The sequence below is a fragment of the Terrapene carolina genome, unplaced genomic scaffold (assembly GCF_002925995.2).
Source record: "Terrapene carolina triunguis isolate 2854851 unplaced genomic scaffold, T_m_triunguis-2.0 Scaffold95, whole genome shotgun sequence".
NCBI lineage: Eukaryota > Metazoa > Chordata > Testudines > Emydidae > Terrapene > Terrapene triunguis.
In genome coordinates, this window is record NW_020664446.1 from 2,986,761 (window position 1) to 3,007,473 (window position 20,713).

Sequence of the window (20,713 nt, forward strand, 5' to 3'; positions counted from 1 at the left end):
GAGAACAATTAACTATTGGAGCAACTTCCCTATCACTTGAATCCTTTACATCAGTGGTTCCCAACCAGGAGCACGTGTACCCCTGGGCAGGGCCGGCTCCAGGCACCAGCAAACCAAGCAGCTGCTTGGGGCAGCACATTTTCAGGGGCGGCGTTCCAGCCAGCCTTTTTTTTTTTTTTTTTTGCGCTTGTGGCGGCAAAAGCCTAGAGCGGGCCCTGGCAGCAGCAGCGCGTCCTGCACAGGTGGCGCCCTGGGGCCGCTGCGGTTCTCATCGGGGAGCAGTGCCCACACCTTATGGCAGGTGCCGCAGGGCGGCCGCCCCCCAGCGCCGCAGCCGGGGCTGGGCAAAGCGGCCCAAGCCACCCAGGGACTACGGCAGGGCGGCCAGGAGCAGCAGCAGCAGCGGGGCCATAGTGGGGACTGGTGCCCGGGGCGCTGCCGTATGGGACCCGTGTCCCGCTCTCCGGGGCTCCGCTCTCTCTGGGGCTGCCCTGCCCCAGCTCCTCAGCCCTCTGCCAGGCGGTCCCCCGGCTTTGCCATCCCGGGTCCCGGCCGGTCCTGGAGGTGGGAGCCCTGGCTGGAGGGACCCTGGGCTGAGGCGCGGCCCGGGAGCCCCGCTGCTTACCCCGACCCTGCCAGCGCCGGACTGGCTGGAGGCAAGGGGGGAAGCGGGCGGAGTCAGCACTGGTGCGGGGAAGCCCAGGAGTGGGGTGGGGGGGAGAGCCCAGAGTTTGGGTGGCAGGGGGTGCGGGTGGGGGGGAGAGCCCAGGGGTTGGGGTGGCAGGGGGTGGGGGGGGAGATCCCAGCTCTGGGGCGGCAGGAGGTGAGGGTGCGGGGGGGAGCCCAGGGCTGGGGTGGCAGGGCACTGCGGGGGGAGCCCAGGGCTGGGGTGGGGGGCAGTCAAAACATTTTTTGCTTGGGGCGGCAAAAAACCTAGAGCCGGCCCTGAGTGAGAGCCCAGGGCTGGGGCCGCAGGAGGGGTGAGTGGGGGGCGATGGGGGGGGGGGTGGGGGGAGCCCAGAGCTGGGGCGGCAGGGAGGTGTGGGGGGGGAGCCCAGGGCTGGGGCGGCAGAGGGGTGCGGATCGGGGAGGGGGTGAGCCCAGGGCTGGGGCAGCAGGGGGGTGCGGGTGGTGGGGGAAAGTCCAGGGTTGGGGCGGCAGGGGGGTGCGGCGAGGAGCCCAGGGCTGGGACGGGGGGCAGCCAAAATTTTTTTTGCTTGGGGCAGCAAAAAACCTAGAGCCGGCCCTGCCCCTGGGGGTCCGCAGAGGGCTTCCAGGGGGTACATCAACTTATCCAGATATTTGCCTTGTTTTACCACAGACTGCATAAATAGACTAAATACAATAAATCAACTAAAATTTCACCCAGACAATGATTTGTTTATCCTGCTCTAAATACTAGACACTGAAATGCAAGTACAATATTTATATTCCAATGGATTTATTTTATAATGATATGGTAACAAGGAGAACGTCAGTAGTTTTTCAGTAACCTGCGCTGGGACACTTTGGTATTTCTATGTCTGGTTTTGTGAGCAAGTCATTTTTAAGCGAGGTGAAACTTGGGGGTACACAAGACAAACCAGACTCCTGAAAGGGGGACAGATGTCTGGAAAGGTTGAGAGCCGCTGCTTTACATCACAAGTGAATGTCACTTTCTTAAAGCTATTCTCCGGCTCCACCCGAAGCTCTTGGGCAGGACAGAGGAATAATTGGGTGAAGTTCTCTGGCCCTTTGTTTTGCAGGAGGTCCAACTAGCAGACGATGAAGGTCCCTTCTAGCTTTAGAATCTATAAAAAAACATGGTTGGATTATCTGGGAGTCCCAAAGAGACCAATGGGAGTTTTGCCATTGATTTCTCCCCGGGTTTCTCAAAATCCGGATCGGTTTGTTCCTTATTAAAGAACTTAAGTGGGGGGTGGGGGGGGGTTGAAGAAGTTTCAGAGAGATGGCGACCCTGCTGCGACCCCATCACTTTTCTCCAGTGCCCCATAGGCAGAGCCCCAACTTCTGGAGCCATCTCTACGCATTCCTGGACTGGTTGCCCTTCTTAACTCCAAATCTGCTCGGTGTCTAAAGTAAATAACACTGTGGGCTGCTGCTGCCAAGAGCGATTAGGAACAGCTGGATTTTTCTTTTAGGCAGCAAATTTATTAACGAGGGGAAAGAGAGTGAATTTTGCCATAAAGAAATATGGGAAACTTGGTCAGGACCAAATCTCGCTATCCATTCAGCCTGCGCCTCTATCCCACTCAGATATAAACCCAAGTCTGACGGTGGTTGCTTCCTCCAGGTTAAAGAAGGGGAGGGATGGTCACAGTCGTAAACTCCTAAATTGCATGGGTAGGGTTCCTCATTAAGGTCTGTATGCCTGAAAGCCTCTCTGTGTTTTTCCCCCGTCGCAAAAGTGACACACTTTCCCCCCGATATTATCAGCAGGAGGAAAGAGAAATCAAGGGGAAATGGTTTCCTCCTTGTATTTATATGTATTTGATTAGATGTTCATGTTATTTATTAAAAGGAGTCGCTGTGTCTTTTCAAATCTCGAAAACTAAGAGCAAATTAATTTCAGAAACATATTTCTTCCCCTAAGATTTGTTTGTTTCTTTTAAGGGAAAATGCACCAGAGCTTTATTAAATTCTCTCTTTTTAGCAAGTACTTTTTCTGTTTCTACGCGGCAAGACAAAAATCAACAGATAGCTGCATTTTAATGCCTCAAAACGTGGTGTGCTTAATGCTCATGTTGTCTAGTTTGTTTTAGAAGTCATGGGCCAGACCCTCAGTTCTGTAAACTCCCATAGCTCCATTGACTCCCACAGGAGACCTTTTAGGAAACCTTAAATACAGCGGTTGCGCTCTCTCTGCGTACACACCCATATGCAGGAATTTTTTAAAAAACTCAAAATCACCCCATCTTGTTCTTGTAAAGGATCCTGCTCTCAGCAAAGATGGAGTAACTGCTACTAAACAGAGCGGGGGAAAGTTGAACGCCGAGAAAAGTTGGTGCTATTCATTGTAAATTCACACCATACCTGTCGCCATGCAAAACCAGCAGGTTGAGAAATGTCTAATGTCATTCCACAGCAATTTATGTTTAACCAATGTGAAAAATTCTCTAACCAGAGAGCTAGAAAGCGGTTGTTTCTCTGCGAGCAGTTTGGGATGAAGGTGTGTTTTCCCTGAAAGCAAAAATAAAAGTAGATAAGGTTCAGGTTTATTTAACGAGGGCTTTTTTCAGCATAGCCAAAAGGTGAAAAGAATTATGTGTGTTTAGAAAAAACCATGCGAGGAAGTTAGAGTCTGGGCTACGAAGCGGTGCTGAGGTCTATCTTCATCTGGCTTTCCTAAGAAAAACTCTGCACAATTTGAGAGCTGTTAAGAAGTAACTGAATTTGTTGGAGTTCGATGTGTGATATTTGTTGGGGTTTTGTAGTTACTATCCTGTTAAAAGCTTTGTAATATCTGCTGAACACTGATTGTTTTATAATGCTAGCAACAATAAATTGGGGGAAAGAGAGGAACGAGGAGAAAATAGAAACAATAAAACAGTGAAGAAACACGTGAGAAAAAAAGCAAAACTAAACCGTACACACCGATCCTTTCCCTGTGTTCTCCTGCTTTGAAAAAACCCAAGTTGTTATTAAATTCGGGACAAATGTTGACAGTTAATTCTATTTCCGCTGTGTTGGCTTTACTTTTATTGAGAAAAAATATTACTTTTTAATTAATTTTATCGCTGGAGTTGTTAGAACTGCAAAAATAATAATAATCATTTGAAAGAAAAATACCTTGAAATAAGAAATACAAATAACTACTTTAAGGGGGAACTTTTGCTGCTGTAATTTATTGGAAGGGGGGGGAAATATTATTAAATTGTCTGTCCAGATTCTCTCTGAAATGCATCAATTCTGATATTGCGGTATAATCCAATGACTGGTTATTTTGTGTTCCTGAATTATTAACGCCAGGTTTTCATTATCAGAAGGGTTGACTGGGTTATTTCTGTGATTTTCTCCCCACTACGTTTATTAAGTTTCAATTGATTTCAGACACGTCCTTCTGCTCCCCAAAAATGAGCATTTCACACTCGAAACTCCTTAATTTCTTCGGGAAAGGTTAGTTGCATTTGGCATCCTGGATAAATTATTAACGTGTGTGCTGAGAGTTGCAAAGGGAGCGGATATTAAAGGTCTCGGGAGTGGGACAGTCGTTTTGCATTTGAATTTATTTGTAATAACTTGAGATGCTGCTTCCCCGCCTCAAACAGCATCCGCGACCGTTACTTCAGCCCTGAGTCCACACCAAGAGAAAGCAGTTTATAGGATGAGTAAAGTTATAGAGATGGACTGGCCTATCCCCACGCCTCTCCTAGTCTTGCTTCGTTCGGCCTGCTTGTAAATTTCATTCAAGAAGTTAGTAGATTTCAGAGGAAATTTACCTTTGCATCATTTCTCTATTGGAGGGAGCGAGCGGCTGGCTCTAAAACTGTTAGCGATAGGCTCTAACCTGCGGACTGGGAGTTGAGTTAAAACTTCGCAGAGCGGAGAAAGTCTGCCATAGCTCCGTCAGTCCCTAAGCCGTGTCCCCGCACCCTGGCTCTCTTTGCTGGCTGGGTGGCGGGCGCTTGTTAAAAGGTATTGGATGCGAGTCAACAAGCAGCTTCTAATCTGAGGAGATCAAGAAAGTTATCCAACTTGGAAAGGACATTAAAACCAAGTAAGAAATGAGTGTGTCTCTCTCTCGCGGAGGCGAAAGCGGCCGGCCTGCTGGGAAAACTGGCTTCTGAAGTCTTTCAATTACCCAAACCCTTGAAGGATAAAAGGAGCCAGTTAAAATCCAAGTCTGGGGCTCTGCGTTGTATTTTCAGATCCTGCCCGCGCTGAAGAACCAACCAACTAACTAATCCAAAACGGTGCGCTTTGACTTCCCTGGAGATTAGTCAAGCTAGCAATGGGGGCTTTTAAAAAAGGTTTTAATTGTTTTAAAGGCCAACGAACAATGTTTAAAGCAGATTTTAAAACAAACAAACAAATAACCCCTTTGATGTTTCAGGTTCGTTGTTGTCCCCATAACATGAAGGAAAAAGTTACAAGTCTCCCTTTAATAGAACCTCGCTGTTTGGCTTCCTGGGGAATACAACAAAGAAAAGTCTTTGCAAATATTCTTGCAAGTCACACTCGGGCTCTCTCTGCCCGAGTTCTCCTGATCCTTAGTTGTGACTAGTCCGATGAGCTAGGTAGTATTTGCCAGAATGTCTCTTGTTTAGCACTGAGATGGCGGGAGCATCTCGTAGCCAAAGCTAGGCGCTGCAGACACGGATCTCCCCTGCTCTGAAGGCTGTACGGAAAGCAGAGAGGTGTGAACCCCAGGGCAGGTTAACCGTTGTGCCAGCATTGGCACTGGAAGGGGTTTTCACCATCAGCTTTCAAACGCCCTTTTTAGCATTGGCAGCATTAACCTTAATCAGGGGGTGAGCTGCCACTCCGCTCTATAATAATAGATTCACCCCCAGGTGTGCCAATGTCTGTGCATGGCTCCCTAGCAGAAAAAAAAGTCATTCCTCTTTGTTCCCAATTAGGGGATGGAAACAATAGCATATGACCTCAGGTGATGAATCACGTGACCTGAGGAGTGACTATTGTTAGGGGGCCTTTTCGTGAACAATGCATTGGCGAAAATTGGTTTGGTGCGAAATACGAACGGGACATTTGTGCAGGAAGCACAAATCTGTGACAGGCTGGCAGATAATTCCCGAGCACAAGAGAAGGGCTCAGGTCATCACAGAGCGTTCACCCCGCCATCAGGGAGCCCTAAAGACACGCCTAAGAGGAGCCTCTGAAATGTTTAAGACACAGGAAAGAAAAACTAAGAGGACTTTGCAACTGTTTTGGTGACTCTACAGAGACTGGCCACAGACTGAACTATAGACGTGGTAGCAGTAGAGACCTCAGGGCCCCACAGACACCTACTGACTGCCAGGCAATGACCAATCCGACATATCTGCAACAAATCTTCCCAGAATCGGACAGTTGTCCGTTTGTTAAAAATACGCACCAAACAGACGGTTTTTACTCTGCCCACGCAACGGTAACAAGAATAATTCTTCCCCAAACGAGCCCGTCCTTTAGAAACCAGGTCCAATAAACCACCCGCTGAACTGCAAGAATGTTTCTAAGTCCGGGTAATTTGACAGCGATGTGACTGTCTCCATGTCCTAAGCTTGGCTCGTTTTTAATCCTCGTCCGGCTTCTGTTGCTCTTTCACCTCAGCCGGAGTCCAGCTCTCCCAAGAAGTTTGCAGATGCGTCGGAGTTGACGGAAGAGGCAACAGAGATAAGCGTGTTCGGTGTTTTAGTTATCGATGGATTTGATGACAGACAATATTGGCAGCGGTCAAATATGGAAGACCTGGTAAAGTAGTTACTGGGCCAGGGGCCATGTCAATCAAACCAGTAGGAGGTGTCAGGTTGGTTAGCTGCCCTCTGCCAGGCTGAGGGGGGGGGGGGGGTTAAATCTGTGGATGGTTGAGAACTTTAAAAGGCGTACAGAAAAGGTGCCCTGAACGTATGGTGCTAAGGGCAGTAAAACACCATCACAGGCACCTGATGGGGTTTAATTCATGAAGAACCTGGATATTTCTACCCCTTGACGCTGCCAAGGTGCAAGGAGATGAATGAACTTTGTGGCTGACCCATCTACAGCTGCCCCAAGCCCCTGGGTGGCCAGTAGAAGCCGTCTCATTAAATGCACTTAATCCTCCTGAACCCACGCTCTTCTCTGTATAACTTGTCCGGATGGTCCTTGGTGGGCTTGTCTCCCATAGCCTGGTGGGGGCCAGGGGCATCTCTCCAGGGTTATTACGCGCCTGTTTTATACGTAGAATCAGCACGAGATTAGACGGCGTTAAACAAAATACACTGGAGGCCACTGCTCTGGCGTGTTTCACTTCTCAAGTGAAATGGGGGCGGGGGGAGCGGAAGGGGGCTGAGTTCTGCGCCCAGAATTGGAAATTGGGCAGAATTTCCCCCCATTCCCGGTGAAACCTCTCCCTTTAACCGAATCTCAGTAAACTTCCAAGCACAAGCCTCTTTTTAGCACAGGGGAACAATAATCGTCCAACTTCATTAAGGCAGACAGTAAAAGATCCGACCCCCCCTTTTTTTAATTTTTATTCTGCCTCTCTATTTAAAAAAATCTTATAATAAAATGGGCCCCCTTCGGTCGGTCCCTTTGCCGTTCGCAGGCATGTTAAAAGAAATATTTTCTGCCCATGATCTGAACTTGCTCTGAGTGCAAGTGCGTGAGCATCAGAGTTTTGTCTTTACTTCCAGGGCGGTGTGGGGAATAATCTACAGGGGAAATGCAGCTTCTAAGGACTACAGGACGCAGAGGGAAGAAAGTAAGCAAGCTACAGGGAACATAAATGGAGCTAGGTTCACTCAAAACAGCAATTACTTGTAGCTTGTTAAATATCTACGTAGCCAAAGAAACTGACCTGAAAAGAACCTGAAACTTGCATGAGGTTCTGAGGGAAAATGCAAACCGTTCGAGACTTAAACATTCAAGCTTTGCAGGATTCATCGCAAAAGCAAGAAAACATTCCAGGCTAATTCCGTTTTCCAGGAAATCTTGCAAAAAAGTAGTGTAAATATTTCTTTGTAAATACTACTTTATTTACAAAGAAAACTAGTTTTCTTGACAGAGGGGATGGGGAGACACCGAATTTGGCCTGGACACTTTCCAGCAATATTTCCCTTCTGGTTGTTTGGGATCTCTCTCTATTTGTAGTGGAATTTAGATCCAGAGTTAACTGCAAAATAAGTAAACCCCCTGGAAGCGATTTTATATCGAGGCTAAACATTCCCTTTCGAAATCCCCATTTCCCATTCAGTTAGCTACCTGGGGCGGTGGGTACGTGTATATATTACATTTCTCTGCGTGAATCCCAGGAGTTGTTTTCAAATTAAAAAATATTTATGCCGAATCTTCAGAAAAGAAGAAGAAAAGACTGGAAAGGTGGACTTTCCATCTCTGCCCTTTGGTGTCTTGTTGCTTTGTCCAGATCATTTTATAAACACAGGCCAGGCCTGCCAGCCCCCTCCCCTCCCCCCCAACACACACCGATTATCGAATCAAAAGTCATTTCAAAATATCTGAATAGAAGGGAAATCATCGCAGAGATGTGAGCAATGAAAATCGGACTGCGCCTTTGAAAATACGCCTGGAAATAAGTTTTGGATTCTCTCCCCCCAACCCTATTTTATTTCTTTGTTGGAAATAATCCCCTCGCTATAGTATTCGTCCGGCCTACTCTCTGAAATTGCTCTTTTCTCCAGGTCTTGTTGCAATGTACAACTAACTACGGGGCTTGGGGTCGATCTCACAAGTAAGCAGAGCTCACCGCAGCAGAGTTTGTGAAACTACATTGGAAGAGTTTGACTCAATCTATATTTGTTAAAGGCCCATATCACGTGGTTGACATATTGTATTTTTCTATTAAAAATACTCTTCTGCAAAGTATCTGTGGCAAGGCCTCCTCTTAAAAATGGGACCGCTCACACAATTTTTTTTAAGTAGCAATAAGAAGTTAATTCGAGTTTGAAAATACTTTTTTGAAAATTTGTTCTTTGACCTAACCTGGTCATTAAAAAAATGATCATTCATATTTCTTGTTGTGGTACCTTTGAGCCTTTAAAATACATTTGGCTGGACAATAAACTGATTTCGTTTCAATCAGCAACTATGATTTTAATTATTATTCCCAGTTCTAATCATTTAGTACTGATTAGATAATGGACAGCATATACTTAGGTTGGTTTAACGGTAAGATATCAAATTGGATAATGGACAACATATAGTTTGGGTTCTTTAACAGTCAGATATCAAATTTCGTGTACAAATATGGCAGATGGATATTATGTGAATTTTACTTTGTTTAGTAAAACAATATACGCGGCCAAGAACCTTAAGAAAGAAACAAGGGTTTTGCAACAAATGCCACACCTTCCTCACTTGAAAAAAATATAGGTGTAACATTGTATTTCTGATTATTTTTTTTAAGTGCTTCGAGTGGTTAGGAGGTCTGGTGTCATTATTAACATAGTTTGAAAAGCAGATATGTTCGGGTTTTAAAAGCAGGTTATTTTCAAACGAAAAGTCAAACATAAGAAGAGGAAAATCTGAATTGTGAAAACTTTTTTAAAAACAGATGCAGCTTTTATTAATTATTATTAATTATTATTATTATTTAAAAAACACTCTTTGTCTAAATACGAGTTTTGCTGCTCCAGTGTTGATTTTCTGGGTGCATGTGAGTGTGTGTTTCTTTGACCTTTAGGATTTTTTCTCCTATCCGAAGCTCTTTACAAACTTTTACAGAGATTAACTTCTTAGAAACCACATTTCAGCTAGCTCCCCCATTCACTTCTATGTGCATTGAACAGTGACTCGGGAGAGTTAGTGACACTGTCAAGCACACCACTAATATCGGCGTGTTTGTATCTTAAACATCAGACCCGCAGAAGAGGTCTGTGGAAACTGGGAAGCTTGGCTCTCTCTCGCCAACAGAAGTTGGTCCAATAAAAGCTATTACCTCACCCACCTTGTCTCTCTCTACCTTAAACAGTAGCTCAAGCGGCTTTTAATACCGATTCTGCACAGAGGACTTTTACCCACAAAAAACAAACCAAACAAACCAAAAACATGCACTTGTTATGCCAATGAATCTTTTAAACAAAAATCCACGTATTTCTGTTTGATTTCCCCCATTTGAGACCTCCTTTCCTTATTTCTTTTATTGCCCCGATTGGCGCTGGTTTAAAACATTCCGGTTATTTTCAGTTTTTGTTGGTTTAGCATATGCAGTTATCTCTGTTTCTCCTACGTGCACCTCCACGCCCCACGTCTGGGTCTTTCCCGGTTGCAGAGGGCTACGTTTGTATATTTCATCTCAGAGATCTACATCCAACTTTGGATAATGTTGCATTCTTTATTTTATGTCCCAAGCTAGTCACCGGTCTAATGTCCCCAAGAATCTGGATGCAGTGGAGGGAAGGGTCTGTTAAAATGAAAATCAATAAGAGATAACCTCCAAACGTGTAATAACAGCACAGAACAGCTTTGAATGGGTCACTTCTTCGGGGCGTTTGCATTTGAAACTCTCCTACTATATGCAGCTGCCCGAAAGGTCCTTGTCTGACAAAAGGGACAGGTCAGAGTGTGTCCAGTTTTTGAAGGGAGCTAACAAAAATCGTGCGCATTTAGAGTGCGCATGAACACATGTGGCTGTGTCTGGTTACATTCATAATGAGGGTTGGAAAACAAGTGACTGTAAAATGACCTTAGACTTCCATATCGGTCTCCCTCGATGGGTTCCATGTCACATTTGCTAGTTTGCCAGTCAAACTCTGATGTTTGTAACCCGCTGGAGCTGCAAACTCCTGGGATCTGAAAATCCAACTGGGGTCTTTCCTAACCCCCCTCGAGGGTCAGAGAGTTTGCCCTCAGGACTTGGAGCTGTTGGTTGTTTTGATGATACAGCCTGAGGGCAGAGCTTGTTTTGGCTCTGGCACTCACAGGAATCAAAACATATTTGGGTCAGTAAACTAGGCAGACATAACTGGAAGACAGGCAGGGATCAGCTATGCGGAGAAAGAAGGTGTCATTTGTACGCAGTCACTTTGGTGATCAACACTTGAATGATTTACACCTTATACTTTAATTATATTCTTATGACAGGTGGCATTTGGCTGGACTAAAGTTAGCAGAGGTCAGCCAAGACTAAATGTCCCTTGATTAATCCTCAAACACAGCAGAACTATCTGTAATGCCTCTGACATCTACCGGGGATATCAGAAGTAGCTGCCTCTTGGGAAGCCCCAAATGAATTTATAATGGATCTAAAGGGGGGGGGGTCAGAAGAAAGTCTTGCACCCCTTCAAAAATAGATCCATGTGTATTCATCCGGGCAGCTGCAGGAGGAGTGGCAGAAAAATACAAATATACCTCCACTCTATAAAAAGAAAAGACCTGATGACTATTTCATTAGCTCTTTGGGGGGGGGGGGGAAGCAACACATACACACACACACAAACCATATCGCAAAAAGCAACACAAAAACCCATCTCCCTCAATCTCTGTACTGGAGAGAAGCAGCCCCACGTCTGCCCCTTGTCCTTGGGGCTGCTTAGATCCGGCAGCCTGGAGACTGCCGGAAATTAATACTCGCCTAGCCAACCCCCCTGGACACCTTTCATTCTAATACCAGCGGTAGGTTTCCGCTGGGAGACAGCGATAGAGGCTGTGACCCTGTCTCCTCGGTTCTGCCTGCGCGCTGGGAAATAGTCCGCATAAGCAAAGAGGCTCTGCTGTTCCAATCCAGGGGGAAGCCAACACCGCTCCTTCCTGCTTCAAACGTAAGGCAAGGGCTGTGTCAAAATCCCACTTCTCCCACCACCAATCTCGCACGGGATTTTTTTTTTTAACTCTTCCCCCATCTTGAAATGTGCAAACTCAACACGACCAATAAGGAAGGGGGGGATTTAACATGACAGGACTTTTTTTTCCCCCTAAGCCAATTTGCATCCCAAGTTCGCTGGGAGGAGGTAACCCCCCAGGGGACAAAGGGTTGTGGAACGTTCTCACCAGTTGCAAGGATAAGGAGAAAGAGGACTCACTCTGAAGTGGTGCTCTTTCGAAATTAGGAATTATTCTTATTGCTGCTACTGCATTGCTGGCTTGATTTCTTTGTCCCCAGTGAGGAAAAGAATTTGTGACCTCCCAACACCCCTGTGAAATCACAACCCACACCTGCCTCTGCCTGGTCACTAGCTGTGAAATCGCTAGTCTGAGGGGGCAGGCAGGGGAAAACAGGGGCGGGGAGCTGTTATTTCCTTTCCTGCAAGTTGCTTCAGATGGCAATATGGCTATTTCAAAGTAACCCAGGTTAAGGCCTCCAAAGCCAGCTGTGGTCTAATTAGATAGAGCCCAGGGTAAGAAGTTACATAACATAAGAGACATACGAATGGCTACACTGGGTCAGACCAATGGTCCGCCTTGCCCAGTATCCTGTCAATGCCAGATGCTTCAGGGAGAAAGAAAAGAACAGGGCAATAATCAAGTGATCCATCCCCTGCAGTCCAGTCCCAGCATCTGGCAGACAGAGGCTTAAGCCACCTTGGCAGGCCCTAGCCTGCATGAATGTATCTAATTCTTTTTTTGAACCCATTTATACTTTTGGCCTTCACAACATCCCCTGGCAAGGAGTTCCACAGGTTGATTGTGCCTTGTGTGAAGGACTTATTTTTGTTTTTTTTAAACCTGCTGCCTATTAATTTCATTGGGTGACCCTCTAGGTCTTGTGTTATGAGGAGTAAATAACACTTCCCTATTCGCTTTCTCCACACCAGTCATGGTTTTATAGACCACTGTCATATCCTCCCTTAGTCATCTCTTTCCAAGCTGAAAAGTCCCAGTCTGTCCTCATACAGAAGCTGTTCCATCCCCCTAATATTTTTGTTGCCCTTCTCTGAACCTTTTCCAATTCCAATATATCTGTTCTGAGATGGGGTGACCAGATCTGCACACAGTATTCCAAGTGTGGGCGTACCAGGGGTTTACATAGTGGCATTTTGATATTTTCCCTCTATCCCTTTCCTAATGGTTCCCAACATTCGGTTCGCTTTTTTGACTGCCGCTGCACATTGAGTGGATGATTTCAGAGAACTATCCACAGTGACTCCAAGATCTCTCTCTTGAGTGGTAACAGTTAATTTAGACCCCATCATTTTGTATGTACAGTTGGGATTATGTTTTCCAACGTGCATCACTTTGCATTTATCAACATTGAATTTCATCTGCCATTTTGTTGCCCAATCACCCAGTTTGGTGAGATTCCTTTGTAACTCTTCGCAGTCTGCTTTGGACTTAACTATCTGGAGTAGTTTCGTATCATCTGCAAACTTGTCACCTCACTGTTTAGGCCTTTTCCTAGATCGCTTAGGAGACCTGAGTTCTGTTCCGGGCTCTACCGCTGGATGACCTTGGCTAGGCAACTCTGTTCCTTAATTCTCCCTAAACATCGCTTATGTACCTTCATAAAGTGCTTTGAGATCTACAGAGGAAAAGGCACCGTAGGGATGCAAATCTATATATACTAGGATCATTCGCTCATTGAAAGCCCCTCAGCTTCACAATTCCTTCGCTTTAACATACTTTTTGTTTGCAAACTTCTTCACAGGGTGACTCACATTTTATCAGCCCTAGTTCTTAAACCCACCAGGAGATCCATGGAATTAGGCCCACATCCTGCCCCTTTACACGGAACGATCGTTTTAACCCTGACCTCACTGGGAGCAAGATGAATACCTCCAAGTCCTGGGTATGCGCCTGGTGTCCTGAGATAGGGCCAGAAAAGTCGGGTTCCTGGGCCAGGCGGTGGGGAAGGAATAATCTCGAAGCAGTAAACTCAAAAGAGGAAGGGTCCTTGCTTGTTTTCTTTGCAGATCTAAAGAGGGGGATTTGTGGGGGATGCATCAAACGGGTTTTTTTTTTAAGGTGAACTCCTTGGAGAGGAAGGAAAAGATGTAAAAGGCCCGTGGCTCTGATCCTGGCATCTTTACCCGAGGAAAATCCCACTGGAGAAAATCCAAGTTGGGGTTTGTGAGCCAGGCAGCGCCAGGATCTGTAGTGTGCGCTTCACACCACGCTACCCGCCCCCCCGTGCACACACCTGCGCGTGCAGTGGGGTGTTAGACAACATGCCAGCTGGAGCCAAGCTGGGCTGCCCGGGCTGCCTATGGGAAAGCCGGATCACGCTCAACTCCAGCATCATTGTCACCGGGTTGGACTAGCCAGTCACAAGACCAGGAAAAGAGCTACCGCCGCGAAAAGCCAATCGCTCTGCCCCGGCCACCCAGCCTTTGTCTAGCCAGCCCCGGGTCATCAGCGAGACCTGAAACCTACCTAGGCAGCCTGAGATCTTAATCAACGCGGCGCGCAGGTAGATTTAAACCTAAGAGGCAAGCCCAAGGGGTTTGAAACCTTTCGGCTGCGCTGTCTCCTAGACACGCGCAGGGAAATACCCAGGATTCGACAGATTTCAGAGTCAGTCAGTCATTAATAATAATTATTGTTGTTGTTATTCTTAGTGCTTGATATAAAGGGGAAATAAGGACCACTCCATATTTTAGCTTTGTTCAAAAAAATGTCCTATAATGTAAAACTATATCTAGGGGTTGTGTTTCTATGTGTACATGAGAGAAAGGAGGGGGGGAAATGTGAAAACGGCATGAATGTCCCCTATTATAAACCCACTCAATCTGTAAGTGTATTTAAAGGATGATTTCCGGTGTACAGATGTCTGTGAGAGAGAGAAGGCGCGACCGAAAGTGGTTCGGGGAGCCAGGGCTCTGTCTTAGCAACCACGTTTAAAGTTCTCTCTTTGTCTCTTTTCTGCAATTATACCTCTGGCACCCCCAGCTGAGTGGTCTATCAAATCGGATCTTGCCGCTTTGGAAAATAATGCAGAGGGAAGGAGAGGAGAAAAGTCTCCAATTGGTTCAAATATGTTGAAATCACGAAGTAAAGCAAAACAACTCAACCTCCCAGCAAAGCCAAGAAGCCCAGAGGTTTAGAATCAATGTAATTCCCCCCCACCCCGATGGCCTCGCAGTATTTGCTATGATGAATAACCCAATATAGGCCTTTAAAAATAGGTCACTGCATAAAGAGACTCCCAGAGAGCAATAAAAAAAAACCTGGGAGGGGGCCGCTTTAAGAAGAGAAGCCATTTGCCTCTTTTGTGTTTGTTTGCCGTGTGCGTCAAGGTGAAGAGAACAAGCCAGGGCAGGATCATCGCTTTCAGGGGAGTTACTTCGGATTTACACCAGAGGTGACTCACGTCCCCGGTACAGGTGTGGAGGAGTGGGGGTGCGGGGTAAACAAGCAAACCAGCCAGTGACTCAAGCCAATGTCACTTCCCTGGCTTTTCTTGGGACCAGAACAGGAGCCGATCAATATTTGCTATTGGGATCAAACTCCGTTTTCACAAAAGCAGCATACATTACAGGGTGTTTATATTTGGGGAGGGGGGCATTGCTGAGATGTATTGAATTTTAGCTTCATGGACATGAAGTTTTAGGGACAGATCATAATGTATTTTTTTAAAAGGGGGGCATTAGCCATTGGAATTATATATTCCCTCTAGCCGGTGTCTTCGGACTTCGGATCGAAAAAATAAAAAAAATTTTTATGAACCACTTGAAACCGTTTGAGAATGGCTTTCACAGCATCTAAATATATTAAAAATTCCAGCCGGACAATGCAAAATTAAATAGCAAATTGCCGGTAAATATAATGGATTAATCCTGCAAAAGGAGCCCCTCTTCTGTACCAATTAGCTAACTATACCGAGAAACACTCCTAGTTCTATAGGACCGCTGCGCCTATGTTTACAAACAAAGGGCCTTGAAAAGGTTTAATTAAAATTCACCAACACCTCCTCCCACTTTTCTCTTCCTAACCTGTGATTAGTCAGATCGATTATTTGTTTTCAAAATTTAAAAGGCTGAGGGATTTTTTTTTTTGGCATTTCTATGTTACAGGAGGATTGATTTGGTCTTGTGCAGAAAGAAAAATGAATGATTAATTATTATTAATAAAAATAGTAACGGCATTTGTAACGTGTTGATTTGCTTTATCACGCGAAGAAATAATAATAATAAAAACCCTAGGCAATCAAAAGTGATTTCTCTTCCTCCACTGATTTATAAGCCAGGGAAAAAAACAGATTGAAACCTATCATATCCAGTTGGCTTCCTGCTGACCTTTTTGGCAACTAACTAGTCCCCTTCACTCAGGGAGCCCTTAAGAAGAGACAAATATACATAAATATGTGCCCACGTCCTGGTCTTGGGACCCAGCACTAAGAAACAACAATAATTCAGTTAGGCTTTTGAGTAAAGCAAAAGGAAAAAGAAGAAGGGGGGGGGGGACACACCGTGTCGGGAGCATCTGGAGTTTTTAAGGGAGATGAAATATGTCCCTGACGCTGTTTGGTGGCCCTTTGCTCTTGAATTATAGCAGAAAAGGATTTAGCTAGCGCTAAGGGGGAGCTGTGCATGCCTCTCTCTGGCTCCCCTGTCCTCTAGGTATTACAAGAAATGATATATACCCCTCGAGCTTCTCCAGCACAGTAGGGCACCCACACCTCATCGGGCAGTCACTTGGAGAATCCGAGAAGAAAACTGACCCAATTAAGCCATGAAAAGATTGGAGGTGAGCCGTCGGTATAGGAACCTATGGAATCGTATTGTGTACATTATAAACTACTCGAGAGAGCAGGAGTTCGCCATATTGTTATTAGGAGGGACAAAATACACACACACATAAATACGTAAAAAACCAGTCAATATTTCAAATCAGGTCTTATTTTTTTCTTTACATCCGGCCCCCACCCCAACTCCACAAGCTTGTATGAAAGCAGCAGCCGAGCAAAAGGCGTCTTCCCCGTCTCTGCAGCATAAATAAAGACATGCGGGATGTTTCCACAAATTGCTCCAAACTGCACACACAAAATGGGTTATGAAATATGGAAAAAAAAATACGCAGAAAGGTTTTAGATGAATTTTCTACCTTACCTGGCAACAGGCTCTCCCCTTCTTTCCCTGATTACAAACAACATGGAGCTGGGTTTGTTTTTAAAACTAATCATCATCAAAAGTAAAGAAAAAAAGAAAAGAGAAGGAATCTGGGGTGGGTGGGGGGGGGGCATACTGGTGAGTTTGGGGTTTAGGGTAGTATTATTTTTTCACCATACTGTATTATCCTGATGCAATAAAGCCTGGGCGTAATGTAATTTAAAAATATATATGTCCAAACAAATAGTGGGGCCAGAATATGACAAGTGCATTCAGCATTATAATTCAACTGGGCTCCACCTCCAAACCGCCTCCTAATTAATGGGGCTCCCAACTTGCAAACGCCTGCATTGGACAGAGAGAGAGAGAGCGCGCGAGCGAGAGGGAGCGGGCGAAAAGTGTCATTGGAGATAATTGATTACCCCCCAATCAACAATAACTTGTTAGCAATAGTCAATTACCCCGGCTCGCTCCCCCTCGGCCTCGGATTAGGGGCCGCTGGCTCGCTCCCCCCTCTCCAAAGGCTCTTTGCTTGGGGGGGAGGGAAGGAAAAGTGGAGCGATTTGGGGTGTATCTTAAAATAGCATCTGGGAAGAGGAAATCTGGGACAGGCGTGCAGCAGTGTCACCTCTCTCCGTGTCAGGACTGCAGGGATCCCTTCCCAGCCACGCCAATTCCTGTCCCTCCTCCTCACCTTGCGGGCTGAGGCTGCTCCGGGAAGAAGACCTGTTTCTCCTCCGCTGGAGTTGGTGGTGGTGGTTTGAACTTTCTTGCCTTCCCCCTCCCCCACCCCCACCCCCCTTCCCTTCCACTTCTGCCGCCGCTGCTCGCCTGCGATTTTTGTTTCCTTCGCTGGTGGGTGCAAATACAGACCGCTGCGGCGGCTCCGCACCAGACCCCAAAACAAAAGGCAAGGGGCGGGTGGGGTGGGGGGAGAGAGAGAGAGAGAAACGATTCCCAGCCCAAGTCAAGCATGACTTCCAAAGAAGAAGCCAAGGCTTCCTCGGTGGAGGAGAGAAGAAGGAGCCCCCTGGATCAACTACCCCCTCCTGCCAATTCCAACAAGCCTCTGACCCCCTTCAGCATAGAGGACATTCTGAACAAGCCGGCCGTCAGGCGAAGTTACACCATCTGCGGGACAGCGCACCTCCTCTCCAGCACCGACAAGCACCCGCCAGCCGGCCTGCCCCTCTCCAGCCGGGCGCTCCTCTCCCAAACCTCCCCGCTCTGTGCCCTGGAGGAACTGGCCAGCAAAACCTTCAAAGGGCTGGAAGTCAGCGTCCTGCAGGCAGCTGAAGGTAAGATCCGTGGTTGCTGTTGTGGTTGTTTTTTAACACACTCTTCCTCCCCACCCCCCCTCCTCCTCCTCTTCCTTGCGTTTGTGGAGAGCATCAGTGGAGAACTTCACCTGAGATGGAATCCAACCTGGAGGTTCTCTGCTTAGCGGGAAACCAGAGCGATTTGCGGAAGGTCGCAGGGCGAAACCAGCTGGCTGGCCCTTAAGACCTCACCTTTTGAGTTTATTTTTTTATAGCGAGTGTTTCCCTCCCTCCCCTACCATCTCCTTCCAGACATGGGTCTAAAGTTGCCTTCCAGGGAAAATCTGGGCAACACAAATCAGTTGCTAGTCCTTTGTTGTATTATCTCCTCCCCCACCCCCCAAATGATACACTATTTATTGTTGTTACAGATGGGGGGACAGGGGGAAATTGGGCCTAATTCCTTCTCTCGCATTTGAGGGGGAATGTTGTTAGCGCTGCTGCGTTGAATTAGCACTCGGAGAGCTCAGAGTTGGGGATATGTTCCCAACACACCTAAGGAAAGGTGGTCAGAGGTGAAAATCCAAATGACTTGTCCGTTGCTTCCCAAAATATGCCCCCCCGCAACTTTAATTGGGTTTGGATTCACCTTTGATTTCCTTAACGCTGCTGATCTATTTATTGTTGTCCGCTTCCAACTTATTGGAAGGAGAGGGTAGGGGTTCTCTGTGTGTGACTGAACAGCCAAATATTCTATTTGCAGGAAGGGATGGGATGACTATTTTTGGCCAGAGACAAACTCCCAAGAAAAGGAGGAAGTCTAGAACCGCCTTTACAAACCACCAGATCTACGAACTGGAAAAGAGGTTTTTGTATCAGAAATACCTCTCCCCAGCCGACCGAGACCAAATCGCCCAGCAGCTGGGGCTGACCAACGCCCAGGTGATCACCTGGTTTCAGAACCGCCGAGCCAAACTCAAAAGAGACCTGGAGGAGATGAAAGCAGATGTGGAATCTGCCAAGAAACTGGGGCCCAGCGCCCAGGTGGATATTGTTAGCATTTCAGAGCTGGAGCCGAATTCGGAAGGGAGGGGGAAATCGCGTTCTCTTTCTCCAACTCTACCCAAACATGGACTGGAGACCGCCAGCCACCTTCAACTGCCTCCTGAATCCCCTCTCACAGACCAACCCAACAGCAGTAAGGACTGCTCAGAGGATGAAGAAGATGTGGAAATTGACGTTGATGACTGAATTGTTGTGGTGGTGATGGTGGTGGTGGGTATATTTTCCCGCCCCCACACACACACCTTTTTTTCTTTTCTTCTTCTTCTTCTTCTTCTCCAAAACAAAAACAAACCCAGAAATTGACAGCCACACATCCCCACACTCAAGGGGTGGACCTGTGAAATCCTGAGCAAAGCCTGAACAGTATTCTAGAACTATGAACTCTGGTGATAGACACAGCGTTGTTGGCAACTAAATAAGGCAGTTCCTTTTCAATAAAAGCAATAAGCAATAGGAAAAAATAATAATTTAAAATAGAGTCAATATCCCATGCCTGTCACATCAGGTAGTTTTCATCTTTGGAATGGTGCAATTATGGATGGCTTCTGTATAAATATTTAAACATATATAATGGATTTTCTTTCTTTTTTTTGAGGGTATGATTTAAAAAAAATAACTATATCAATTGGTTTTGTTTATAAAAGAAAGCATAACCTTGCAATATATACACCACTTCAAACAGATGTTTTGTTAGGCAGTTATTTTAAACGACTTCCAAAAATGAACCAGTTTATAGGAGATTTAAGTTAGGCTAAAATTAGCAATTTTCTTTCTTTCCTTGCATGTTTCAAATGTGCACGAAATAATTATTTTTCTTTTTTACAAAAAAATTCTTTTAAAATCTTGGGAAATAGGGGATGGGTTATACTACAAGTTTAAAATATGTACCACCAACACCACCATCCCCCCCCCCCCGCGCCCTCAGAGCATAGATATTTGTATCAATGCAATTTCTGCCTCATTTTACCAATTAAAAGATATTTTTACCATTTTCTGCTATTGTTGTGCTTTTATTAAAAAGCTACCTTTCGTATTTTTGATATGAAGGTGGTTACAAAAAAAAATCCTAGAATTATTTTTTACTCTTTTTAGAATTTTTGCATGCTACAAAAATAAAAAAAGGACGAATCCCAAGATCAAGACATTTAAATATGACGCTATAAATTTAAAAAAAAATGTACAGATTTAAAAATGTTTTTGTTTGAATTGTAAAAATTTTCAAAGGCCTGCTATTTAAGTTACAACAGGGACAATGTTGCTTTATTTACTGTCTCTTAGAATTGTACAGATAGCTCTTTTTCCGATACAATAAAATCTTTACCATTTTAATATACTTTTAACGTTGTTCTTTGTGAACTAAATATGCCTCTAATATCTTTTCTTCGTCTGAGATTACAAAATACGGTTCCACCATAAGGAATTGCCACTTTCCGTATAGACACATCCATTCATATTTCCATTTTAAATCGTTTCAGCTCTAGTAGCTGTGTCTATTTTGGGGTGGACGAACCAATGATAAAAATGTATTTGTTTTTTTAGTGTAAGACAAGTTACAAATTAAACGGTAGAGAGAAATCAATCGAGGAATAAACTAGGAGTTGCAATTTTCTTTCTCAACAGAAAACCCATGCAAAGAAATTAAAACATACTGTGTGTGTATATCTATAAATAATGATATATGCACAATATGTACAGTGTATATAGAATGTATATCCTATAGTATTGTATTTTAGTATTCAAGTAATAAGTGTG

The 20,713-nt window shown here is 45.4% G+C and overlaps 1 protein-coding gene and 1 long non-coding RNA gene across 3 annotated transcripts; one reads left to right on the forward strand and one right to left on the reverse strand.

Moving 5' to 3' along the window:
* Positions 1–1,273: 1,273 nt before the first annotated feature.
* On the reverse strand, positions 1,274–17,403 carry LOC113406411. Of its 2 annotated transcripts, none has more exons than XR_003369751.1 (3): positions 17,332–17,403; positions 3,034–3,180; positions 1,274–1,790 (listed from the first exon to the last, which is right to left on the reverse strand). It is a non-coding gene; the product is annotated as an uncharacterized LOC113406411 (long non-coding RNA). The 2 variants fall into 2 exon arrangements; XR_003369752.2 differs by lacking the exon at positions 17,332–17,403 and adding an exon at positions 16,638–16,734.
* A 188-nt stretch (positions 17,404–17,591) lies between these two features.
* On the forward strand, positions 17,592–20,290 carry LBX1 (ladybird homeobox 1). Its single transcript, XM_024206312.3, has 2 exons — positions 17,592–17,935; positions 18,660–20,290. Exons 1-2 carry the CDS (start codon positions 17,611–17,613, stop codon positions 19,145–19,147), a joined length of 813 nt encoding a protein of 270 aa, XP_024062080.1. The 5' UTR covers positions 17,592–17,610; the 3' UTR covers positions 19,148–20,290.
* Positions 20,291–20,713: the final 423 nt, after the last annotated feature.